Here is a 27049-nt window from a genome sequence, read left to right as displayed (position 1 = left end):
CTATTAAACATCTAGGTTTTGCTTTTTGTGTATTACAGCAGTTAACTGTAGGCATCCTAACTGATAACAGTTTTTTTGGAAAGTACAGCCATGGTTAACATTTTGCAAACAGGAAGAAAAAAACCCCACGAGTTACTATTTTTTGTCACCTTCCTGAGGCATTTTGAGAGTCTTATGCAGGAAAAATCTCCCCTTTAAGCTGCACACCTTGGGTTCCATGGCAGGGTTGAAACACTGCAGTGTTTAGTCACTGGATAGTAAAAACTTATTACATTTTAGGTACTATGCTTTATTTTCTCAAAAGTCTGTCAAGGTGGGTATTATTTTCATTATCCTATGAATGAAGAATCGGAGGTACTAAGAAGTCACATGGCTAGTAAATGACAGAACTGGGGCTTGGGTCTAATATTTTTTTTTTTTTTTGGTGAGGGAGCTTAAAACAGCAAATTTAGTCTCTTATAGTTCTAGAGGTAAGAAGTTCAAAATCAAGGTGTTGGCAGGGTTAGTTCCTATTGGAGGCTCTCAGGGAAAGTATCTTCTATGCCTTTTTCCTAGCTCCTGGTAGTCGGTAGCAATCTTTGGCATCCCTTGCCTTGCAGAGGCACTATTCCAATCCCCTTGCCTGTCTTCACAAGGCATCCTATCCTGTGAGTGTCTGTCTCTCCATTTTCTCTTCTTGTAAGGACACCAGCCATATTGGGAATACAGCATGGCCTTGTTTTAAGTTGATTACATCTTCAAAGACCTTATTTCCAAATAAAGTACTTGCACAGGTGCCGGGAGCTAGGACTTAAACATATCTTTCTGGAGGACACAATTCAACCTATAACAGGGTTATTTGGGCTATCACAATGACTAGGGGCAACTGGCATTTAAGGTAAGAGCCAGGGGTGCTGTCTTGTAGCTAGAAGGTCACAGTCTAATCTGGGGCCTCTAATTTCTATTGAATCAGGAAGAGCCAAAAAGAAAAAGAAAGCCTACTCTTTGAACCATAGGAGCACTTTGCTGAAACTAGTTATCATAAAAACCAAAGTACCACACACCAGGTTACAGGTTCCCTGTGAGAGCCTGGCATTTACTCTCTGTGCTTCCCTTAGATCTATATTTTTTTCTGGAGGCCTGGAAAAACCCACATTTATTCCCAAAGCTGCTAGGGATACATGCTGCTAGTTTTTGCCCTTTAGTAACATAATAGGTATTCAAAGGCCTAATCTGATTCTTCATTTGCAAAATTTCTAGCCTAGGAGTCCAGAAGAGAATTGTGTCTAATGCCAGGAAATTAATTATAAAGACATGTTTACTTCTTATTTTTGAAAAAACCCTAAGGGCTGAAAGATCCTATAGTGTAACATCTTTCCTTAACTTGTCAAAAGATTGTGTTCTATTTGTATAAAAATAAGAATTGAGCTGTGGCCAGAAATAAAATGAGCAATATATAGGAAAAAGGAAGGATGGTTTTTATTTCAGAAAAGTGCCTGTTGTCTAATGACTCAAAGCATTTTCAGAAACCTGGTCAACATGATTCTCTTCCTAGGAAATTACACATAGTCATTTTTCTTCCAATTCTAATTGCCTTCTTTTTAAAAGTGAAATGAATAATACTAACAGATTTAATTATTTCTGTCCTTTATAACTTTCTGAGAATACTCATTTGGAGAAGGTACAGGGCAGTTATGCGGATGTGCTTCCCAAGAACTTAGAAATAGAAGAATGAGGTCACCTCCCGAGAACTTAACTCATAAAATCTACCCATAATGAATGAGCTTAGTGAGGAGTCACAAACTCAAATGCTAAGACGACCAGATCAGTACAAAACCTAGAAGAGGAAACCACATGATAGGGAGTGGTGGGGAACAGGACCAGTTGGGGAGTGTGGGCACCAAGTAAAGTGATAGGTGTTCTTCAGTTTCCACTGATTGCACTGTGGCCAGATCTTAGAATTTTTCAAGAGAAACTATAAAAATGTGTCTTTGTGTAAACTCAGTTTCAAAATAATAGTTTATTTGTCTATTTTTAAAATTGGTGAGGGCCACAGTATTTTTACTGGTTGCTTAATAGTAGCTAAAAAATCCTCAGAATTCATAGAGGGCTGAAAGAAGTTTCCAATCCCACTAGTCAGAGTACATGTATGTTGCAACTCATAGAACTTATAAGAGGCCTCATGAAGATCATCCCTTAGTAGTGGGTCTGGACTTACCCTAACAAGCTAATACCAAGTCACAAGACAATCTAACTGGGCTTCAAGAGAGTTAACTGCATACCTGAACAAAGTCCAACAGTAAGGAAACATAATGAAAAACAAAATTCAACGCTTTTCAGCATTTAATAAAAAATTCCCAGACATACAAATAAGCAAGAAAATAAAGCCTATGAATAGGAGAAAATTCAGTCACTCCCAGGGAGACAGCCCAGAAATGATAGAACAAGGGTGATAAAACAACTGTTACAAGTATGCTTTGTATGTCAAGAAGATAGAAGAAAACATGAACACAATGAGGAAAGTAATACCAGGCATAAAAAGCCCCAACTGACAGAGATTTGAGAATGGAAAATGAAAGCTATGAAAGGAAAAATACACTGGATAGGATTAACAGAAGCCTAGACTTTTCAGGAAAAAAAAAATTAGTGAATCTGAAGACGAATGTGAGAACTTTCTTCTTTTCAAATATGAATTTACAATTCACATTGTTTCTATGGAGAAACAATTACAATTCAATTCAATTACAATTCAAACAATTACAATACAATTCAGTTCAAATATGAATTTACAATTCACATTGTTTCTATGGAGAAACAATTACAACAGGTGACACAAAGACTAAAAAGAATGAAAAATGTGAACAAGGCATAAGTGACCTATAGAACAATATTGAGTGATTCTGGACAAATTTCAAAATTTGACAAAAATTAAAGTTATTGATGCAAGAAACTTAACCCCAATTACAAGAAACACAAAGAAAATGACACCAAAGCACATCTCAATCGAATTCCTGAGAATAAGAAGTAAAAATCTTCAAAGCAGATACAAGGGAGGAAAATCTTATGTAGGAAAAAAGAAAAGAAAAAGAAAAAGAAAGAAAGAAAGAAAAAGAAAGAAAGAGAAAGTCAGCAGACATCTTATAAAAAACTGTGCAAGCCTCCATACAATGGAAAGACATCCCTTAAGGGTTTTTCAATCTTGACACAATTGTGTCAACAATTTTGAAAATATAAGTCATTTTTCTACATCAAAACATAATGGAAAGGCATCCCTTAAGGGTTTTTCAATCTTGACACAATTGTGTCAACAATTTTGAAAATATAAGTCATTTTTCTACATCAAAACATTGCATATGTTAGTGGTACTTTAATCTTCAGATTAAATGAGAACTTGAGATAGAAGTGTCAGATGATTTTCCAAAAGAAACTCAACTAGGCCATATGCTTCAGGAAAAGAAAGACTGTAAATTTAGCAACATTTCTCAAACTCAACACTATTGATATTGTAGACCCTTTAATTCCTTGTAGACCATTTAATTCCTTGTTGGGGGGGGGGGTGTTATTCTGTGCATTGTATGACATTTAGCAGCATCCCTGACTTCTACCCACTAGATTGAGATGCCAATATCACTCCTTTCTCTCGGTTATGACAATAAAAAATGTGTCCATACATTGTCTAACGTCTCCTGAGAGGCAAAATTCACTCCTGATTGAGAACTTGTGCTTTAAAGTATTGAAAGGAAAAAAAACCCCTCTGTCAACCTATAATTCTACATCCAGCAACAGTATCTTTAAAATTTAAGTGAATTGAAGATATTTTTAGACTTTAAAAATCCGGGAAAATTCATTACCAATAGGCCTGCATTATAAGAACTTTAAAGGAAGTTCTTCAGGCAGAAGGAAATGATACCAGATGGAAATCTGGATTAATATAAAGATAGGAAGGGCACATATAAACAAGTAAATATATGGGTAAATGAATTTTTTTCCTCATTTCCATCTCTTTAATAGATAATTACCTGCTGAAAGCCAAAATAATAACAATGTATCAAGATATTTATAACATGTAAAATAAAACATATTAACAAGAATAGCAGTAAGATATAGGACAAAAATAGCAGTAAAATATATGGCAATAATACAACAGACAGAAAATGAAAGGTGAAGTATACTGTTTTAAAGGTCTCATACCACATGTGACATAGCATTATATTATTTGAAAGTAGGCTGTTATAAATGAAAGGTATATATTATAAATCCTTGAATAACCATTATAGATTAAGACAAAGAAGTATAACTAATAAATCAACAGTGGAGATAAAATTAAATCATGAAAATATCTAATTCAAAAGGAGAGAAAATGATGGAAAATAAAACAACAGCACATGGGACACATATAAAGCAAATAAAAAGAAGGTATATTTAAACCAAATGTATTATGATTACATTGAAAGTAAATAGTATAAAAATTCTAATGAAAAATAAGAGATCATTGGATTGGAAAAAAAAGTAAGACTTACTATTAATAGCTGTGTATAAAACACTTTAAATATAAAGACACAGATAGGTAAATGTACAGGAAAGAAAAATATACCATACAAACCCAAATCAAGAAAGATTGGTGTGGCACTACTAATATCAAATTAATATCAAATTAATATCAAAGTATACTTGAAAACAAGAAATATTATTGGTAATAATGAGGGAAACTTCATAATGACTAAGGGGCCTCAAGTAGACATAACAATCCTATATTTAAAATACATGAGGCAAAATCTGATCTAACTGAAAGACAAACTAGATGAATCCACAAATAAAGTTGGAATTAGTGTGTATGTATATATATGACTAAAACAAAATAATCAACCAAGTGGACCCAAATGAAACCTACAAAACATTAAACTTAACAACAGCACAATATATAGTCTTTTCAAATGGGCATGGGAGATTTGCTGAGATACCATATTGTGGGCTATAAAACAAATCTCAGTAAATTTAAAAGGATTGAAATCATGCAAAATATGTTCTCTGAGTTAAACTAGAAATCAATAGCAGGCAGATACCTAGAAAATCTCCCAAATTTTTTGTAAATAACACACTTCTATATAACTTATGGGTCATGGAGAAAATCAGAAATGGAAACTAGAAAATATTTTGAACTCATTAAAAATGAAAATATAATGCAGAGGATGCAACAACAGCAGTACTTAGAGGAAATTTATAGCATTAAATTCATATTTGAAAAGAAGAAAGTTCTCACATTAGTGAACTAGGCATTCACCATAAGAAATTAAAAAGAAGAGCAAACTAAACCCAAAGTAAGCATGAGGAAGGAAAGATAACAGCAGAAATTAATGAGAAAAGAAAACATAAGAACAATATAAAAACACCATTAATATCAAAAGCTTCTTCATGGAAAGATCAATAGGATTGATAAATTCTTATGCAGCATGAACAGGAAAACAAGAGAAAGACAAGAACTACAATTTCAGGAATGAACAAAATGACATCGTAAAAGATCCTACCAAAGGTAAAATATGAGATTATTATAAACAAATTTATGCCAATAAGTTCGCAAGTTTAGATAAAATGACAGATTCTTGAAGACGGGAAGAAATAGATAATCTAAAGAACTCTAAATCTGTTAAGGAGAAAAAGTTTGTATTAAACACTTTCCTGCAAAGAAAATTCCAAGTGAACAAAATGATGTCGTAAAAGATCCTACCAAAGGTAAAATATGAGATTATTATAAACAAATTTATGCCAATAAGTTCGCAAGTTTAGATAAAATGACAGATTCTTGAAGACAGGAAGAAATAGATAATCTAAAGAACTCTAAATCTGTTAAGGAGAAAAAGTTTGTATTAAACACTTTCCTGCAAAGAAAATTCCAAGCCCAAATGGCTTCACTGGTGAATTCTACCAAACATAGAAGAAATAAGTAATATCATTTTTATATAAATCTTTCCAGAAAACAGAAAAAGAACATTTCCTAACTCACTCTATGCAGCCACATAACCTCACAACAAAAAACAAAACCAAAAAAAAAAAAAAAACCAGAAGAAAATTCATAGAATTCATAGACAACCTTTATGAAAATAGATGCAAAAATCCTAAAAATATTTTAGCAAATCAAATACAGAAATACAGAAAAAAGATAATACTGTTGACCTCTGAACAGCATGGGTTTAAATTGTGTGGGTTCACTTATATGGATTTTTTGGATACAGTTACTCTAAATGTATTTTCTCTTCCTTACGATTTTTAAAATAATGTTTTCTTTAGCTTACTTTATTATAAGAATACAGTATATAATATATATAACATACAAAATATGTGTTAATCAACTCATTATGTTATAGGTAAGGCTTCCAATCAACAGTGGGTAAAGTTTTGGGGGAGTCAAAAGTTATATGTAGATTTTCAGCTGCAAAGGGTTTGGTGAACCTAATCTCCATGCTGTCAAGAGTCAACTATATATTACAATGAAGTGGGTTTGTTTTGGAATTCAAAGTCACTGTAGTATTTGAAAGTGAATCAATGTAATGAATATATCAACCATCTTTTTTAAAAACAGGATATTTTATTAATACAGATGAAAGCTTTTAACAAACTCAAAACCCATTCATGATAAAAATTCAGCCCCTAGAAATAAAAGTAAAATTCTTCAACTCGATAAAGGGGTATTTACAAAAATTTGTATTTTCTATCATACTTAATAGTATAAGACTTAATACTTCCCCCCCAACACTGAGAACAAGGAAAGGATGTCTGATATCATAACTTCTATCTAACATTATTCTGTCAGTGTAGTAAGGCAAGAAAAAAATTAAACCCATGTGGATTAGAAAAGAAGAAATAAAATTGTATTTATTTATAAATGTCATAATCATCTATGTTGAAAATCCCAAGGAATCTACAAGAAAGCTAGTAGCACTTATAAGTGAGGATATTTACAGGATATGAGGTAAATGTAAAAAAGCCAATTGTATTTTTATATAGTAGCAAGGAGCAACTGGAAATTAACATCACAGAAATAAAACTACTAAAAAATCAAGTATTAAAAACTGATAAATTTAACAAAATATCCAAAACTATACATTGAAAATAATACAAAATTGCAGAGAAATTACAAATCACTTACATAAAAAGTAAATAATGTTCATAGATGTGTTTGATATTGACTTTTCAACCTTCCCAAAATGATCTCTTGATTCAACTCTATCACAGTCAAAATATCAGCATCTTTTCTGGTAGAAACTGACAAATTGATTCTAAAATATATACGGAAATGCAAAGTCCCTAATACAGTCAAAACAATGTTTAAAAAGAATGACATTTCAAGGCTTACTATTATGCTATAATAATCAAGACAGTGTGTTATTGCCATAAAAGTACACCTGTCCCAACAAATAAAAGTCAAGGACTAGAGAGCTTCACTGGGGAATTCTACCAAATACTTAAAGAAGAATTAATACTAATTCTTTTCAAATTCTTCCAAAAAATAGAAGAGGAGGTACCATTTTCTTTTTTAAGATTTATTTATTTGAGACAGAGAGCAAAAACAAGTGAGTAGGAGGAGGGGCAAAGGGAGGGAAACCCAAGCAGGCTCCATTCTGAGTGTGGAGCCAGTTGCGGGGCTTGCTCCCATGACCTGGAAGTCATGATCTGAACTGAAATCCAGAGTCAGATCCTTAACCGACTGAGCCACCCAGGTGCCCTAAGAAGGGACCATTTCTAAATTCATTCTGTGAGGCTAGAATTACCCTGATACCAAAACCAGACAAGGATGCCACAACAAAAGAAAATTACAGGCCAATATTGAGATGAACACAGATGCAAAATCCTCAACAAAATATTAGCAAACCACTGGGTGTTATATGTAAGTAATGAATCACCAAACTCTACTGCTGAAACCAATATTATGCTATATGTTAACTAACTAGAATTTAAATAAAAACTTAAAAAATAAAAAAGTAAAAAGTAAAAAATATATAAATATATATTTATATATATATGCAAACCAAATATATACACACACACACACACACACACACACACACACACCAAACTCTCAACATTACACTAAAATGATCATTCATTATGATCAAGTGGGATTTATTTCACGGATGTAAGGATGGTTCAACATCCATAAATCAATCAACGTGATAGACCACATTAACAAAATGAAGGATACAAATCTTATGATCATCTCAATAGATATGGAGAAATCATTTGACAAATTCAAAATCCATTTATGATAAAAACGCTCAACAAAGTGGGTATAAAGGGAATGGACCTCAACATATTAAAGGTCATGTATGACAAGCCTACAGCTAACATTATACTCAATGGTGAAAAGCTAGAAGGTTTTCCTCTAAGATCAGCAGGAACAAGACAAGGATGCACACTCTCACCACTTTTATTAACATGGTACTGGAAGTCCTAGCCACAGCAATTAGTCAAGAAAAAGAAATGAAAGGCATCCAAATTGAAAAGTAAGAAATAAAACTGTTAGTACTTACAGATGACATGATATAATGTATAGAAAATCCTAAAGACTCCAGTAAAAAGAACAACAACAAAAAACTGTTAATAAAAAAATTAATAAATTCAGTAAAGTTTCTGGATATAAAATTAATTTATACTAATTAATTAATACTAATTTATATAATACATAAATGCATCAAAAAGAATAAAACAGCTAGGAATAAATATATCCAAGGAGTTTGAAAGATTTGTACACTGAAAACTGTAAGACACTGATGAAAGAAATTGAAGAAGACACAATTAAATGGAAAGATATTCTATGTTCATGGATTGGAAGAAATATTAATATTGTTAATATGTCCATAATCTACAGATTCAATACAATCCCTATCAAAATTCCAATGGCATTTTTCACAGAAACAGAAAAAACAAACTTAAAATTTTATGGAACCACAATAGACCCAAAATACATAAAGCAATCTTGAGAAAGAAGAACAAAGAGAAGCATTGCTCTTCCTGACAGAACCACATATAGAAACTCTGAATTTTCACAAAAATAACTTTATGATCTCATTTATACATGGAGTCTAAACACAAACAAAGAAACAAACAAAACCCCTAAGCTCATAGATACAGAGAACAGATTGTGGTTTCCAGAGGTGGGGGCTGGAGGTGGGCAAGAGGAGTGAAGGTGGTCAAAAGGTACAGATTTTTACTATGAAATATACATATTTTGACTATAAAATATAAAACTTTTATAAAATAAATGTCATGGGAATATAATATATAGCATGGTGACTATAATTAACAATATTGTATTGTTAGTTGCTAAGAGAGTAGATCTTAAAAGTTCTTAACAAGAAAAAAAGTCTGTAACAATGTGTGGTAATGGATGTTAACTAGTGTTATTGTGGTGATCAGTTTGCAATATATACAAATATTGAATCATTATGTTGTACACCTGAAACTAATATGTGTCAAGTATAGCTCAATAAAAATGATTTTTTAAGAGTACACATGTGAATCAAAAAAAATTCCAGATGTAGATTCACACACATATGGACAATTGATTTCGAGGAGGAAAGGGATAATCTTTCAACAAGTGGTACTGGAACAACTGGCTATCCATTTTTGCCAAGAAATAGAGCTGACCTTTACGTTATGTACAAAAATCAACTTGAAATAACTCATGAACCTAAATATTTGAGCTAAAACTATGAGCTTTTTATGAGAAGACATAGAAAAAAATCTTAAGAGACCTAGAGTTTGGCAGAGATATCTTAAATAAAAAATCAAATGCACAGACAAAAAAGAAAAAAAGAACAACCTCTTGCTTTTCAAAAGAACATCATTAAGAAAAAGAAACGAAAGCCTCAAACTGGGAAAAATATTTGAAAAAATATGTAAGGAATGTTTTTAACTTAAAAATAAGAAAACCAATAACAAATGGGCAACAATCTGAACAAACACTTCACCAAAGATGTGCAGATTTGAAATAAACTCATGAAAACATGTTCAACATCACTAGTTATTAGGGAAATGCAAATTAAAACCCCAATGAGATAACACTACACATCTACTAGAATGGCTACAATGATACAGACTGATAATCCCGAGTTTGTGAGAATGTGGAACACCTGAACTGTTATATAATGCCGCTGGGAATACAAAATGACACAGGCACTTGGAAAGCAATTTCTTATAAAGTCACACGCTTATCCTAGGATCAAGCGATGCTCCTCCTAGTTATTTCCCCTAGAGAAATAGATACAAAGACTTATGCAAATACGCAAAAATTCTAATATCCAATGATTCTCAGGTTTATTTTTTAATAGCTAAAAACTGGATTAGATCCTAATGTTCATTAATTAGTAAATGGATATACACATCCAGGCAATGAAGTATTATTCTGTACTAAAAAGGAACAGACTGACATATGCAACAACAAAAATGAATTTCAGTCACATTAATCTTAGTGAAAAAAGCCAGACACAAAATGCTAAATATTGAATGATTCTATTTGCATGAGATTCTAAAACAGGTGAAACGATAGTGGTAGGAAGCAGGTTAGAAGTTGCCAAGCGACTCACTGCAAAGTCATGAGGAAACTTTCTGGAGGATGAAAATGTTCTATATCATCATTATGGTGATGGTTAAGTGACTATATACATTTGACATAACTTGTAAAATTGCACATTTAAAGTTGCTGGATTTTATGTAAATTATACCTAAATAAAGCTGATAAAAACTTCCCGTAATCCCCTCACCCAGATAAAACTACCATTAATATTGTGACATAATCACTTTGTTTTCATTAGTATTTAATATACCCGAAGTCACATTTATTTGTATAGTTTATATCCTGTATTTACCAATTTTTAAAATATAATCTTTATGTTCTATTACTTGCTTTGAAAGACTAATTTTTAAGGGCTGCTTATAATTCCCTTATTGATTCTTCTATTGTTAGATATTTATTTTGCCTATTATAAATAACTAAAACTAGGAAAACACATTTATGTATGAGGTTTTTATTCTGTAATTTAGATCTTTTCTAAAGCTGATGCTGCATAATATTTTGACTGCATATTGGAACAGCTTTCTAAGTGACCCCACGTTCATTCCTCTCTTGCTGTTGCCAGAGTTATTTCCCAAACCCAACTGATGATGTCACTCTCCAGCTTATAACTTCAGTTGGCCTTCTGTTGTCTACAGGGTGAAGCCATGGTTCCCTGTTGGAACATAAATGTCTTATGATAAACAAACCTCAGCCCTCAACATACTCTCTGTTATGGGTTGAACTGTGCCTCCTGTTAAAGATATGTTGATGTTTTAACAAAGGCCCAACCTCAGAATATGACCTTTTTTGGAAATAAGGTAACTGCAGATTAACTAGTTAAGATGAAATCATATTGGAGTAGGGTGGGCTCTTAATCCACTGCGATTTAGTGTCCTTATAAGAAGACTGCCATGTGAAGACACAGAGACACAGGGAGAATGCAGGTGGAGATGGAGACAAAGACTGGAGTGATGCACCCACAAGCCAAGGACTGTCAAGGATTGCTCGCTGTCATAAGAATCTAGGAGAGAGACATGGGACAGGTGTCCCCTCAGAGCCCTCAAAAGGACCTGGCCCTTTTCATACCTTGATTTTTGACTTCTCACTTCCAGAACAGTGAGAGAATAAATTTCTGTTGTTTGAAGCCATCCAGTTTGAGATTCTTTGTTATAGCACTCCTAGGAAACTAATACATACTGTATGTCCCTAGCACATTGAAAGGCCTTCCTTTTCAGAGCCTAGCCCACCCTGTTCTCAGTTCAGAATGTTTGCCACACCTCCCTCCACCCCCACTCCTTTGCTTGGCAAATTTAAGACTTGGTTTCACCATCTCCTTTTGGATGAAACCATCTCTGCTTTTCCTTTTGGCTTCAGGAAGTTGGCAGCGTGGATCCTCATTTTCCCATTGTAAATAGGACTTGATAACCTGTCCTGTAATTATCAACTCTCCCTCAACATACTAGGAGATTTTTGAGAGCAGAGATCACATCTTACTCATTTTTGTACATGCATTGCCAAGTGATAGTGTCTGCTGAGTAATGAAATCTTAACACGTTCTACAAAAGGTGCATGACATAGTACACAAACTCTGGAATGACTTGAGTTAGGCAGACCAGATTGAGTTTAAAACCAGACTCCACGACTTAGCAGTTGTTGGGCAATCTTGGGCAAACTGCATAAGCTCTCTGAACCTCAATATGTTCATCTATAAGGCACAGATTATAATTTCTTTCTAGGTGGGTTGTAAGAAATTGATGAGGTCATATGTGACAACACCTACACATCTAATAAGCATTTAGTAAATATACATATATATATGTAAATATATATATATATGTATATAAATATATAATTGCTATATTTTGTTGGACATATACATAAGACTATAAAGATAAAATTAATGTAAATATCTGGCAATAAAAGACAATTATTATAAAACCTATTTTCAAAAATGAGACATACTTCACTTACAAATTGACTGATAGAACCATATAAAGAATCTTTGAATTTCCATTAAAATAACCACAACCTTGTTATTTTGATTGGAGAACACTGAGGACCTTGAGACCTTGATTTATTTATTTACTGAGGGCAATTTAATTTTTGGCAACAAAAGGAAAAGGAAAAGAAAAAAGAAGGAGAAAAAAAACCCCAGGAATGAAGAAAAGAGAAAGATAATCTGATTCCTGACAAGTCTCCGCCAACATCTAGCTCCCTAATGACTCATTTTTTTCCCCCTAGGGAGAGAAGCTAATTTAGGCCATAATTGTTCTGTCTCTTGAATCTTTCTGAACAAAAATGAACATTGAGGAAACAGCCACACTGTGGTTTAGCCTAGAGCCCTAGCCTCACAGGTGTACCTTGAGGGCCCCCAGGAGGCTCTGCTATCAAAAGGTAATGGGGTTCTGTCAAGCTTTTAACCCCACACAAAGTCCTTCCCAGCTGCTGTGGACTGGTTCCAAATGGAGCCCTATTGTTTCTCTGGTGAACACACAAAGCAAAAGGCAACAAAACAAACACATCAGCCCCATCCTTCAGAGGTCCTGTAAACCGCTCACATCTGTTCTCAACATCTCTGTATCTAGCAATTTCCCAAAAATATAGTGCATTTGTTTCCTTAAATGTAACTTGTCAATCATAAAAGATGAGTCTGAGACCATTAAACTGAGCTCCATCAGAAGTGACACACTTTTATAGAACATCACCATTGTGAAACAGTATAAATGGGCCTTGGGGCAAGTTTAACAGTCCTTTAAGTTTAGATCTCTGAAGCAGAAGTAAATAGGGTTACAAACAATACACGAACTAGCAATACAGTGTAGAAGCTGAGTGCCCAGTTTAACTCCTGGCTTTGCCACTTTCTAGCTACTACCCAGCTTCCTCATCTATCACATGAGGATAATAATAGTACCTTCTTCAAATGTTGCTATAAAAATTAACTGAGATGATACTGTACACTGTGTAGGATGGTGTCTAGCAGATAGTAAGCTCTCTATAAGTGTATGCTATTATTATAGCTGTTATTATTGGCCATTCCAGATTTCTGCAAAAAGCACAGACTCATCTACAGTGAAACACTGGGGTAAATCTTTCTTTTTCTCAAACTATCGCATTTCTGGAAACCATACAAGATTTAAGCAGTAAGTTGTCAACTCAGACAAAGCAATTCAGAGGATGAATTATTCCAGGCTTGCCTTGCCTGGAGTGGCCCTAAAATGTTCCCTTCTGCCCAAAGGTTATTACAATACATCTATCAGATTCTTACTGGGTACTCTCCAAGGCCCAAGAACTGTCAAATCTCTAATTCACCCACTTGTAACTCAGAAGCTTCTCAGCTCCATACTCCAGGCAGCTACCACCAATCAACAGAGGTTGTCAGGATAAAATACAACTATTTGTTATCACCAGCATAAGACGTTACAACCTGTAAAGAAGGAATGCAATCCTCTTTATAATGGTGGTACTGGGGGAGGGATAAGGGAGATGATGACCTCTGCCCTTTAGACAAATGTCATTATACCAGAATTTCATTTCTCTACAGTCTCAGAGGATAAACTGGGAGAAGAAAACATTATTTCAGTCAAAATTGGTTAAATACTAAAGAGGGTAAGGGAGTTTTATGTATTAATTCTTCCAGTAAATTACTCTCCATACTTAAGAATTAACTCATTACATAGTAGACTCATGGCCCAAAGCAGAGCTGCCCAATGGGTATGCCAGGGATGATTATAGGTGTACAAGAGGTGATAATCCCTTCATCTCTCGGGGCAGGTAAGGCAAAGGCACTTAGGGCAGTTCATCTACATCAGTATGCTGTGCAAACAGTATCATTTAATATGTGTGCCATGAGTGGAAAAAGTTTGGGAACCACTCATTTAATAAATGAATACATTTTCTAAAGTACCCCCAATTGTAACAATGGCAATGTTTAAGCACTGAGTGGCTTGTTATATTTCCTATCATAGTTACCAATACAAATATGTTCTAGAAAAACCCGATATACATTCTTGATCTGAGAGCTCAGTCCCATAACCAAAATTCTTTTATGATTAGCTTCCTTTGTTTGCAAGGGACAGAAATGCACATGAACTAACGTACAGCACAGACAATGATGTCTTTTCACAAGTCCTATCAGGGGAGGCAGGAGTCCCATGGGAATTAAAAGAGCCTATTCAAAACAGGATACAGAAGCTAGCAGCAGTTTGAGAGACTCCAGCCACAAGAGATCCTGTCTTTACCCTGATATTCTACTAATAATGTTACTTGGCTACATTCTTTCTCTTTGGGGGACTGTCTTGCATTTTCTTCCAGTGGCTACCAGTGAGCTTCTGGACCCTCTACTTTATATCTTTTCCACTAGTACTTTGCTTTTGCTTATTTCTAGGTTCTGATTTCTCATAACTTAAACCTGCTCTTAATTTCTCTTGATCCCTGCTTCGACCTCGTGGTCAACCTCAATTTCCTTCTTATTCCCCCCTTCCTGTCCTCTCTGCATTTTTCAGTGTCAAATCCTATTTTTTAAAAATATTTTATTTATTTATTTGACAGAGATAGAGACAGCCAGCGAAAGAGGGAACACAAGCAGGGGGAGTGGGAGAGGAAGAAGCAGGCTCATAGCGGAGGAGCCTGATGTGGGGCTCGATCCCATGATGCTGGGATCACGCCCTGAGTCGAAGGCAGACGCTTAACCGCTGTGCCACCCAGGCGCCCCTCAAATCCTATTTCTAACTCCCTGTCTCTCTTCACATTTTTCAACCCACATCCTTGAGAATAGCCTATGGGTGATCTTTACACTTCCTCTTTGTACAGAAGCTCAGGTCTTCTTCCAGGCCACTCACTACACTATGGTTTGACTAAGGTTTTGAGTCCAATGCCCACTGACTGAGAGGGGCTAGTCACAGGTTTCAAAATATGTTCCTTCAACAGAGCTGTAGTGGGAAAGACGATTTTCCTTTGAAGATCTCTAGGTAGGGAAGAAAGAATATATCCAGAACAAGCCTCCTCAAGAGAACAAGGTTTTTATATTTTCTGTTGTCAAAGAGACCATTTAAACACATTCATTGTCTTAGAAAGAAACCCTTTTGATAATTTGCTTCTCTATCCCTTCTCCCTTTTTTTCCCATCCATCCATCCATTCCATCCATCCAACAAATATGAATCTGTCTTCAAAAGAAATGTATGAAATTGCCAATAACCATAATGATCCTTGAGGAATATGAACCTACTAGGGGAGATAAGTTGTGTATGCAAATCATTTTAAGTGTCCAAAGAATGCCAGAACTCAAATGTTATGAAGTTCAAAGGATGAAGACGACAATTCAGCTAGTCTCTGAAAGATTGAGATCTAATATTCCTTCCAGACATAAAGGATAACGCGAGCCTAAGCCTTGAGTTAGCAGAGTTTTATAACAGCAAAACAGAGATTCTGGTATTTTAAGTTCTAGAAGAAATGCATAATAACTGTGAAAAATTTAAACCAAATTGAAAAAATATAGTGTAAAAAAATCTGTCTTTCATCACTGCTCACTTACCCTTTCCACAGGGGAAACTTCTCTTCAAAGGTAACCACCATTAGCTGTTTACTCTAAATTTGTCCAGACACTTTTCTATACTACTAAATCAAAACATTATAATGATCCAGTGAGAAAGGTATTATGAAACCCATTTTACAAAGAAGTAGGTTAAGCACTTTCTTTGCGTTAAGAAATTCTTTAAATGAATGTTTCATCACACCTGTTATTATGGAACTCTTGACTTAAACTGAACTAGGAGATCTCAATTGAGTTTTGTAAGTAGCTCTTGTTTTTAGGGGGTCATTTTAACCAGAACTGGAAGGAAGCTAGAGGTGGGCACTCATACATTAGCTGGATTCCATTAGTGGAAAAGATTCCACTCACAACAGAAAGTCCCATATACTTCTTTGAGTACTTAAGATCTTTACCAGACTTTTTGATATACTATAAGCTTTATTTTTGTCTCCAACAGAAGGTGAATTTTGCTTTAATAATGGAATGTTGATGAAATTATTGAAGGTTTAAGAGAAGTGAGATGTATTTCTCCTCTATGACATTACTTTTTAAACAAACTGAATGAATTTTTTATCAGCTCATGTCTAATAGAATGGCCAACTGAATTTACTTAAGCCTCTTCCTTTCATATCCACATGACAAAGTCAGATTTCTGAAGGTACATAGTATAGAGCATATAAAGGGAACTCGAGTTACATGGATACAGAACACTTACCCCAGACTGCCATGAAAACAGCAAAGAAGACAGTGGCTCCATTGTCAAAGAGGTGGGTTACCTGGGAACATTATGAATCATAGTTAAACTAGTTTCTCATATACTATATTTCAATTCACATTTTTTCAAGTTCTGTAAAAATAAATGAATTTTGCAAGGTTTCTTTGCGAGATATTACTTTTGGGTCATAATCAAGAAGGGGGTTCCTCCAACTATGAAGTAGTTTGCATACACAAGAGAAAAGTTGTTCCCTTTATGTGGATATCACCTAGTTGAACATTTATCAGCAGCTCCAATAGTGCTAAGAGTTTTCTTTTATGCACCATAAAAACTATTATATGTAGACATATGGATATACTTATATTTAAGACCAGGGAGGTACTATTGTTGCTGCTCTAAAGGCTTCTGATTTCTATTTTTAATGCCTCATTTATTCACTTTGAAAACATGGCTATTTTGTTTGTGTAGTTTTGAGCAAACGTTTTCTGGGCTGCCCTCTGGATTTTAGTATTACAAAGAAGAGAGATCAGACCATTAACAAAATTCACTTCCACCTTTATGAAAGCTGCAGGTAATCACTGTATTTACCTATTACACATAACACGAAGACAGCTAGCAAATACTTTATTGCTAGATAATATATTCTATCACAAATACCACAGCAGAAAGCAAAGATATTCGTCCTGCAAAGCTGCCATGCTCATTTCCGCCTCCAGGATAAATCACACCAATGTCATGCCAAACTGAAATGATGACTGATACGTTCATAAAGCATAACCATTTTTGGGTGCTTTATAGCTCTCTATAAAATATATTTTACTGTCCCTTGGAGAATGTGCCAACTATAAACAGGTCTCTTCCTGTTTTATCAGAGTGTGAAGTATTTCAAAATTTTCCAAAAGTTTATGCCTTCTTTTTCTTTGAACATAGGAGAGATGAGCAGCATTCAAATACCTAATGTAGATACAAGGCAAAAGACAATTTATTTCATATCCCAGAGGGAGTGTTACGTTGTATATTGCATATTGTATAATGCACTGAGCATTAAATCAAGCCTGAGAGTTTCCACTGGTATGTGGCTGGTCTGTGCTATTAGGGTATTTACGGGGAGTTGGTGGAAGTTGTAGCCTTCACCATCAGTGTAGATTCTGGAATGAATTGTGGTGGTCATTGTTTTTGGCTGTTCACATTACCTCTCTCCCTTCTCCTGGTAATAGATGTCTCTCACATAGGTCACTAGCGGCATGTGGCTCAAACAGAATCGATTAGAGACCTTCCCTGGAACTGATATACAAACATTTGGAGAGAGACATTTTTCTGCTGCAATTACTTGGGAATATGTGAATCAGGAGGGGTGAGTTAATAAGGACTTCTGGTTCCTACTAAAATGGTAAATGAAAATAGACTGATGTTTCCCTTTGCCAAAATCAATCCTAGAGAAGCAAGATAGTAGATTCTGGGAACTAACAAAACACAAAAACAAAACCCCTGACAAACCCGAGGGGACATAGGAAGTTGCCTTGAACTGGCGTGTGTGTGTTTGTGTGTGTGTGTGTGATGGAGGTGGTGGTGTACAGGGAGAGTGAGCGGCAGTTCCCAAGCAGAGTGGGAGCTTAGCTTGGAGCAATACGTAAGTTCTACTCCAGCCTCTCCCTCAACGGTCATTGGACAATTAGTGTCTCCCATCAAACCAGCTGTAACAGGCTAAGCCACAGGGGCTGGTTCTTGGGGTAACATCAGGGACACTCAACCAGGCCCTGGTTGAGGAGATGAGGAGGTGCTGCCTGGCTTTCTCTCCTCAGTCCAGCTTCTCTTAAACTCTAGGCCCGGTAGATTGCAATCCAGGGACAGTGACTCCACCTAATTCTGTTTTGTTCTAGGCAGGCTTAAAAACGAAACGTTGACCAAAAACGTCCTCTGGAAAAGTGCAGCACCCAGTGGTGCCTGGGACACACTGTCCTCTCCTTTCTGTAAACTCACCAGGACTGAGAGCTGAGTGCCTGGCCTCTGACTGTTACTCAAAATGGTTGACACCTCCAGGGGACAAACATGCACAGGTCAAAATAGTGAAGTATTTGGGGAAGATGGCTGATTCCAAGGAATTCCAAAGTAGGCAATATCCATGTTCTGCAACAGGCATTCTGTAGCAGCAGATCAAGCATTTTTAAGAAACATAAAAACATGCCTAAGAAGACAAAGAAGATATAAGCCTGATGTTGTGTCAGTCAGCAGCCACCTTCCTGACAACCTCTCTGCAGAAGGATCATGTAGACAGGTGGCCAAAGAGAGACATCTGGGGCCTGGGGGACAAGTTTAGGCCTTGAGGCCCTTGTTCTCAGATAGCGTGAGCTATTCCAGTATATTTTCCAGTGAAATGAGCCATAAGTCCCTTTCTGCTTAAGCCAATTTCAGTTGGGTTTCTGACCTTGCAAATGTAAAGGTTGGGGATAAAGCATTCCTGACCAGCAGAACAGCCATTGATTAGATTGGATCTGGGCTCTGATTGGATCCAATATCCCCACGTATCTTCAGTCCCATGAAATTGGCCTGGCATTTCTTTTTTTTTTATAATAATTTTTTATTATGTTATGTTAGTCACCATACAGCATATGCTTAGCTTTTGATGGCCTGGCATTTCTAATAAATACTTCTAAAGGAAAATCTATAGAACTTCAATTCATCTGAGGCTTTTTGTTCGGCTTTCATTTTACTAAGTTTTTTAAGGCAAGACCAACTCTAAAATCCAGAATCCAAACATCTTGTAGCCTCAGCATGGCACAATGATAAGTTCTGCAGTCAGATAAACCAAGGCCTAGCTACTTACTGTGTGACCACGGATGAGTAATTTTTACCTCTGAGTAAAATGAGAGTAATAACATCTACCTTGAAGTTGCTATCGGAATTGCAAATAAAAATGTAGGTTGCCTAGCTACTTTTATACCTACAGCCTAGCTATTATTATAATTATCATTATTCTAGAGCTTATGTTCAGTAGGATAACTGCTCATCTGGCTCCTATAAAATCTGAGCACCCTGAACTTTCCATGATGATCCTCTTAGGGAATTACCCTGGATCGCCTAAGGAGAGAACATCACTCAAGGCATTTCTTACCATATAAACAAACATCCCCAAACAACAACAATGGAAGACTGGGTTTCTGAGATTCTCAAAAAGCAGAATTTTTGCACCTGAATCATTCAAGCTTAACTCATGATCTTTAAACAAGATTATATTACTGACAAAACTCTTTTGATTCTCACCAAATCTGTATTTCCCAAGCTCATTCTGTTAAATTTTCCTCACTAGCTTGGGTCTATCTGTAGGCTCTCCAAAGCTAGGGAGAGCATTTTGTGCTTTTTATCTCTTGCAGCACTTATCCACATCGTTCTAAGATCACAGCTGGCTGGTGTGGTTTGGGCTCTACCCACATAGACTGGCCACCTGCAGTGCCACAGACATCATGGATGGGCAGGCTCCTGGCTGTCTATCAAATATTCCCTCGTTTAAAATGAACAAAACTCTGCCATGCCAACAGTGTAATTAAATAGATCCAAGCTGCAGGGATTGCAGACATTCAATAAAGTGTGCCAACCCTTTTTGTATCTGAAATCTGGGCAAGTTGACAGGTAGTGGTCTTGGAAAAGTCTTCAGCAGCCCATACTCCAGCTATTGCTTTGTATTAGTGACCCTGTCCATAAGTAAAAAATAAGGAATTCGATGAATGTGTCTAAATTTTTTTTTTAAAAGATTTTTTATTTATTTATTAGACAGAGATAGAGACAGCCAGCGAGAGAGGGAGCACAAGCAAGGGGAGTGGGAGAGAAAGAAGCAGGCTCATAGCGGAGGAGCCTGACGTGGGGCTTGATCCCATAACGCCGGGATCACGCCCTGAGCCGAAGGCAGACGCCCAACCGCTGTGCCACCCAGGCGCCCCTGTGTCTAAAATTTTAATAAAGTAAGGCATAACATGAGAAAGGGACATGAAGTAACATATAATAGACACAATGATGCTATGTATTTGTTTTTTTCAAAGTACTTTTCCATATATGTACTATCTTCTTGGTCTTCTTGACAAGCCATGGGGCAGAGAAGGCAGGTAGCACTGCCTGCATTTTTGAGATGAGAAAGCTCAGCCTCAAAGAGACTGGCCATGTGCATGGTCAAGGAGGCAAATAGTTGAACCAGTCCTCAATCTAAATTTTTTCTTTTTACAAAAACAATAATGAAAGAGGAAAATGATGGTGACTCTCATTTACTGAGATCTTACCATCTGCCAAGCACTTTGCTCAGTATACACTTTATCTCATTTCTTATAACAATCATGTGAAACAAGCATCATGTTTTCCATTTTACAGATAAGAAAATTGTGGCTCAGAGAGGTAAATAACTTGTTCTAGGACAAGTGGTAAAGAGCAGAGTCAAGATCTGAGTCTTTCTCTGACTCTAACAACTGTACTTTCTGCAGTATGCACATTGCAGCTTCCTGTGATGACAATCAGAGCTAATACATCTAAAATACATATACAGTACAAAACATTCGAGAATACCAAGTGACAGAGGTACCTCTCTCCTACAATATAAACTTGAGACTCCAAGACCAGAAATGACAAAGAGAATATGGTTACCCTCTGTTCCTCAGAAAAAAATGTATAAAAAACTCAATCTACCTAAAATGTCGCAGATTTGAAATTACCTTGGCATAAACACAGCTGTCTGACAGCCTCATGAATGGACAGTATTTATCGCACACAGGACACATGATGATATCTGTAGCTTGGCAGACTTCTTTACTGGAAAAGAGAGCAGAAAAGGACCGCTTTTTAATGACATAAGAGCATGTTTTTCCCTCCAATTTCACGAGAATCCGTAACCACTAAATAAGATCCAGATTAGATTTTTGTCCTTAGAAGCTTCCTAGCCTTATCTGTTAACAAGTACCTGAACATTTTAATAATTTGATAAACCTACTTATTTATGAGGTTGTTTCTTGGTTTTACATATTAATAAGTTAAACTCTGAAAACACATGAAGCACAACGTTAGATGTTATCCCCTAAATGACATAAAAGTCATTCACAACACTGCACAGATTTGAAGCAATTTCATACTGAATTATAGGAACAACCAGGTACCTAAAAGTGCCTGTCTCAATCTCTATGTGCATAAATGAAAACTAATAATGGAGGGGTAAATAAAAATACGACGCATTAGTTCTAGGGGAAAACTACATCCCCATTAACAATTTCACCAGAAAGTAAAATACTGTTACAGGTGGGAGAATAAATCAATCACTTTTACTTTTGTAATCACTTTTAAAAGGCACATTTATTATTTAAGATCATTGTCCAGCCAGGCAATAAAATCTCTATGAATACCCTAAACTATACTCTGGTGAGAGAGCTGAGATAACAATTCTCAACACTGAATCATTCTCAAGGCCCCAACAAGTTGGTAAATGTCTTTCTGGCTTAGGTTTAAAGGGTCCTTGTAAAAACACAGAATTCATAAAAAAGGATTATTAACCCACCATTTTGCCGGATTAGCAGAAAGAGAAAAGGTAAAAAAAGCCAGAAAGAAAGCAACTTTTAGCCAGTGACTGAAAGTGATTTTTCTCTGAACATGGAGTGGCTTATATGTCCACAAATGTAAACTTTGTTTCCCTGGTAACTGAAGACTACAGCTGTAGGCAATGGATGCAAGATCTAGTGAATTCTTCCCAGGAGTGACCGAGAAAGAAGTTAGAAGGAAAAGCGGGCCCACAGTCCTGGAACATTCCTAAATCACCACCACCCGTCTCTGCAAAGGCAGGCTCACCCAGAGCTCCCCGTACCTGACTTGGCAGTGATCCAGAGTAATGACTCCGTACAAAAAGACAAACAATCCAATGAAGGCGGCTGGGAAGAGCATGCCGGTGTACCAGCCCAGCCAGGCAAAATACAACCCAATCTTCTCTCCAAAGTACCGCCTGTTTAAGACACAAGCGCCTTGAAAATCACAGCAAAGTGTTCAGAGTTAGGCATTATAATACTTTGCTCATTTTACTTTGTTGTGGCCTTGCTGATAAACATGCATCCAAGAGAATAGAGCACTTGCCCAAATTAAGGCTCTGGGCTTAAATTTCTTCTCCTATTATTATATATCAGAAATAGAATGAAACTTTCTTTCCATAGAAGAACAGGACTATATACAAGCTTGTTCTGAGAACACAGAATAAACCCAAGCCCATTCAGGAAGACACGGCACTTATTAATACAGAGCCAGGGGAATTTGAAGTGTTGGTGACAACGCATAATCTCATCTTCGCCATTTCTGTGGGCTTGTGTGTAGCACCCGTATTATAATTACATGTATCTTTAAAAATAGGAAACAAAGTTATTGTGAGAAACTTTAAACACCCCTTTCAATATTTTGTAGCTAAGATGTTTATGATGCCAGAATGAGAAGATATTAGAAAAAAATTCTAATTACAGAGATTCAACATGAATTGACACTGAGAGCAACTTTTCCTTTTAAGTTATGATTTTTCACAAGTTTCAACATCTACCTCAATAAATATTTTTCGGAGACTAACCAGTCTGCCTAGTGCCCTACAGCGTGCGAAGTTTAGAAATGTCCAGGGAATTCCTTGTTTTTCTTTCTCAAACACCATTAATAATATTATTAACTTATGTTAAAATACAACCCAAATTGTGCTTTCTATGCCTCTCAACTGCTCTATTTCATTAGTTAGAAGTTAATTACTTTTCAGTCTAATATAAGAATATTCTAATTATTTTTTTTTTATTCTCATTCTAAACAAATGTTGCTGACCACCTGATTCCAAATACTGGCTTCTGCTTTCCTCTTAGAACAGCCAATGCTTCCTTAAATTCTGAAAGATGGACTAAAGATTATTTATCCTATCTTCCACTGTGTCCCAACAGAAACTTTCTGCTCTCTGAAGACTTTTCCAACTAACATCCAAATACAGAGATACATTCTTTAATTTACTCAACAAATAAAAAAATACCTTCCATGTGGCAAATATTGTGCTAGGAGCTGAGGGTACAATGATGAGCAAAATCAGCTTGGTCCCTGCTCTTGTGCAACTCACAGGCTGACAGAGTGCATAGACATCAGTCAATTAAAGAAATAAGTTTATAATTAGAACTGGAAAAGGGTTTACAAAAGGAAAGAAACATAATTCCACAAGTATATAAACCAAGACCATGTGACCAGCCTACTTAGGGAAGACTTCTCTGAGGAGGTGACTATTACCTAGGTGGAACTGGGGACAGGAAAAAGTGTTTCCAGCAAAGGCATCGTAAGTACAAACATCCTATGGCAGAAGGGACCAGGTGAAATAGGGGCAGTGCACCTGGAACACTGATAACAAAAGATGAGCTGGTGAGGTAGGTGGAGGCTGGGCCTCGGCAGGTCTTGTAAACCACGCTAAATGCATTAATCTTTGTCCTGAGAGAATGGGAAAATCATAAGATAGTTTTAACATTCAAAGGACATCATCAGCTTTACATTCCAAAACGATCACTCTGTCTGCAGGGTAGAGAATAGATTAGAAGGGACCAGAGTGGGAAAAGGGAGACCAAGTATGGGACAACAGCCATAGTCCAGGTCATTAGGTGAAGGAGGCAGTATGGTGGAGGTGGTCCTGGGGTGTGGTCAGAATCAAGAGATATGGAGGAAGCAAAATCTATAGGACAAGAGCTATTTAAGAGTTGAGATTCCCTGGATACTCCACGACCTCATTCTACTGAAATATTGCTTATGCTTTTCATCTCTCTTCCCTTTGGCCAGTACAAATCCTACTCTCTTCCAGGCTCAGCTCTACAGAGCCTTCCACAGAGGCACTGATGCATATCTATCCTTTCCATTTTTCCAAATTGTTATGAAACTTACCACCTTCATCATACATTTTACCTAATTGTGCATAGTCTTGCATTGTTTTCTAGTTGTTTCAAGTATGCAGAGCCTGTTTTACTGAAGGAAACTGAGTTTCTCAGAGATAGTGGCTTCCATTGGTCTTTGCCAATAGTATTTAGCATCATACTAGAAACACAATGGGCAGTTAATTAATACTTATTGACAAACTGCAAGTCTTAATCAAAACACTGTCAAGGAGGACAGATATTTTGCCTGCAGTAATTTTCTGTAATTTTTAATCAGTGTAATCCTGTAATATTGGGACTGAGGCTGGGAAGAACACTTACTTGTATTTTTTTCTTCCCCCACTGGTTTAGCATGTATTGAAACTGATCAAAAGAAAATGGTCTCATCTCAGAAACTATTTTCCACTCACCCAGATCATCTGGATTATTTGCTACCAACACAAAGAAAAGTACACAATTCATCAATGACCCTGGGTCAATAGAAGTAAATACTTAGTAACAGGGACTCTGGCAGTAAGAGTGACTACCCAGGGAGACAAAGTGTAAAGTGAGTTGTCTTATTATTTCATTTTCCTCTGGGCTCATTTTTTAAGGGCACTAGTGAAAGTAAACCAAATCCATCAAGTCTAGGAAATAAGACACGATTTTCTTTTTTATAAGGAATCCACAAAGTGTGGATTGGTGCTACCCAACCTTAATAACCAGTCTCTAAATAAATAATGAGATGTCAGAGTATAATGCTGCCATGGTAGAAAGTTGGACATAAATAGTTAAAAAAACATACATTTCCACTGTACAGTTATCATAGGTTAAAAGCTGATATACTAATTTGATTTGCAGAATTAAAACAATTTTTAAAGGTTATTAGTTGAAAATTACAATAAGCCTGAAATTTATTAGAATGATAGAACTCCATTTTTCCTACTTACATAGATAGTAACTAATATTTGTCACTAATATATGTAAACATGTCACATTTCTGTAACGATTACTGGTAATTTGTCAATAATTGTCACGTGGATGACCTGCTCCAGATAAAGCCCTGTGGGAGGCCTGACTGATCTCACAAGCCCCTTCCTGAGACCTTTTTGGAGGAAGCACCAACCTCATCAGACTGAGGTCTAGTTTCCAAGAATGACCGATGTCCTCTGATGAGTTGCCTTCTTGAGATGAAGCCGGATTTGAGTAAGAGCTATGTAACACAGACTTTTTTCTTGTCCCAGCTGACAATCTTCCCTAATCATTCTGTTTAAGTTTTATATTTGCAGCTGGTTAAGAACTCACCTTACAAGATCCAAAGGCTGGTATTTATACCACACGCCCCAGGAGGCCCAGCACTCATATAGCAGATGTCGGTGGTTTTCCGCTCCGTGGGTTCTAATGGAGTTTTTACTTCTGTAACTTCCCTGGGATAAAAACACCACTGCCAGTGAGGTAATACCCAGAAAAGCCATAAAGAAAATCTTATAGTAATACTAGTCTTTTATGGAAGGAGTAGTGATAGGGGTGATATAAGGAAGAAATGTATCCACACTATTGAAAGGAAAGCAGTTATTGTGGACATCATCTTGTTGATGGTGCTATATAGTAAAAAGCACATGCTTGCTAGGAATCAGGCAGGTTTGAACTGAGTTCAAACTCAGTTCTGCTATTTTTAGCTAGGAGACCTTAAGCTCTCTGAGCCTTAGATTCCTAGTTCATAATGGAACTAATAATTCCTGCCTCATTAAGTTTCTTCCATGGTTTGAGTGAAAAGTGTCTTGCCTAGAGGCCATGCCCAAGACTTAGCTCTCTTTTCCATTTGTCTCAAGACAGGGTAGTTAGTAAACAGCCACATAGATAAGCCCTTGCCTTATCTATACGAAAATCCTAAAATATAAAAGCTGGCTGTAACCTCAAAATTACAACAATTCAATCTAATTCAACCACCTCATGGAGCCAATGAGGAGACCAAGGGCCACACAGGTGGAAGTTTTTCTGAGTTCAGTTAGTGGCAATGCTAGTTTCACAAGCAGAAAAAGTACTTTCTGGAAGTTGACTAATTATTAACATTAACCTGAGAAGTTCTTTCTTAGTGGAAGGTGAACAAGGCTGAGAGATAAAAAAAACTCAGGTTCTAGTCTCAGCTCAACCAACAACTCACACGATAACGAGAGGGGGCTAACCTTTCTCTAAACCTCTACTTAAAATTTTAACATGAAACAAGGGCGACAATATCTGCCCTTCTTGTTTTTCTGCCTCTGAAGGTTATTAGGATGTTAAATAATATAATTAAGTTAAACAGAGTAAAGAGTCAACAGAACTGCTATTACTAACTTGGAAGTTCTCTTCTCATAGAACACAGGGCTTTACTGAGATAAGAAAGCCAAAGAGAAGAGGCTTTGAATTGCTC

The 27049-nt window shown here is 36.2% G+C and overlaps 1 protein-coding gene across 1 annotated transcript in view; it reads right to left on the bottom strand.

The window, feature by feature from the left end:
* Positions 1 to 27049, bottom strand: part of ANO4 (anoctamin 4) — a 310379-nt gene that overhangs the window by 59278 nt on the left and 224052 nt on the right. Inside the window, exons 11-14 of the mRNA XM_040637073.1 lie at positions 25942 to 26063; positions 22602 to 22736; positions 21466 to 21562; positions 16772 to 16832 (exon numbers count right to left, since the gene is read on the bottom strand). Coding sequence (XP_040493007.1) covers positions 16772 to 16832; positions 21466 to 21562; positions 22602 to 22736; positions 25942 to 26063 — 415 coding nt within the window. The remainder of the gene's footprint in view (positions 1 to 16771; positions 16833 to 21465; positions 21563 to 22601; positions 22737 to 25941; positions 26064 to 27049) is intronic.

This window comes from Ursus maritimus, unplaced genomic scaffold (assembly GCF_017311325.1).
Source record: "Ursus maritimus isolate PB19 unplaced genomic scaffold, ASM1731132v1 scaffold_21, whole genome shotgun sequence".
In the NCBI taxonomy this organism is placed as follows: Eukaryota; Metazoa; Chordata; class Mammalia; order Carnivora; family Ursidae; genus Ursus; species Ursus maritimus.
This window is presented reverse-complemented; position numbering and strand designations above follow the sequence as displayed.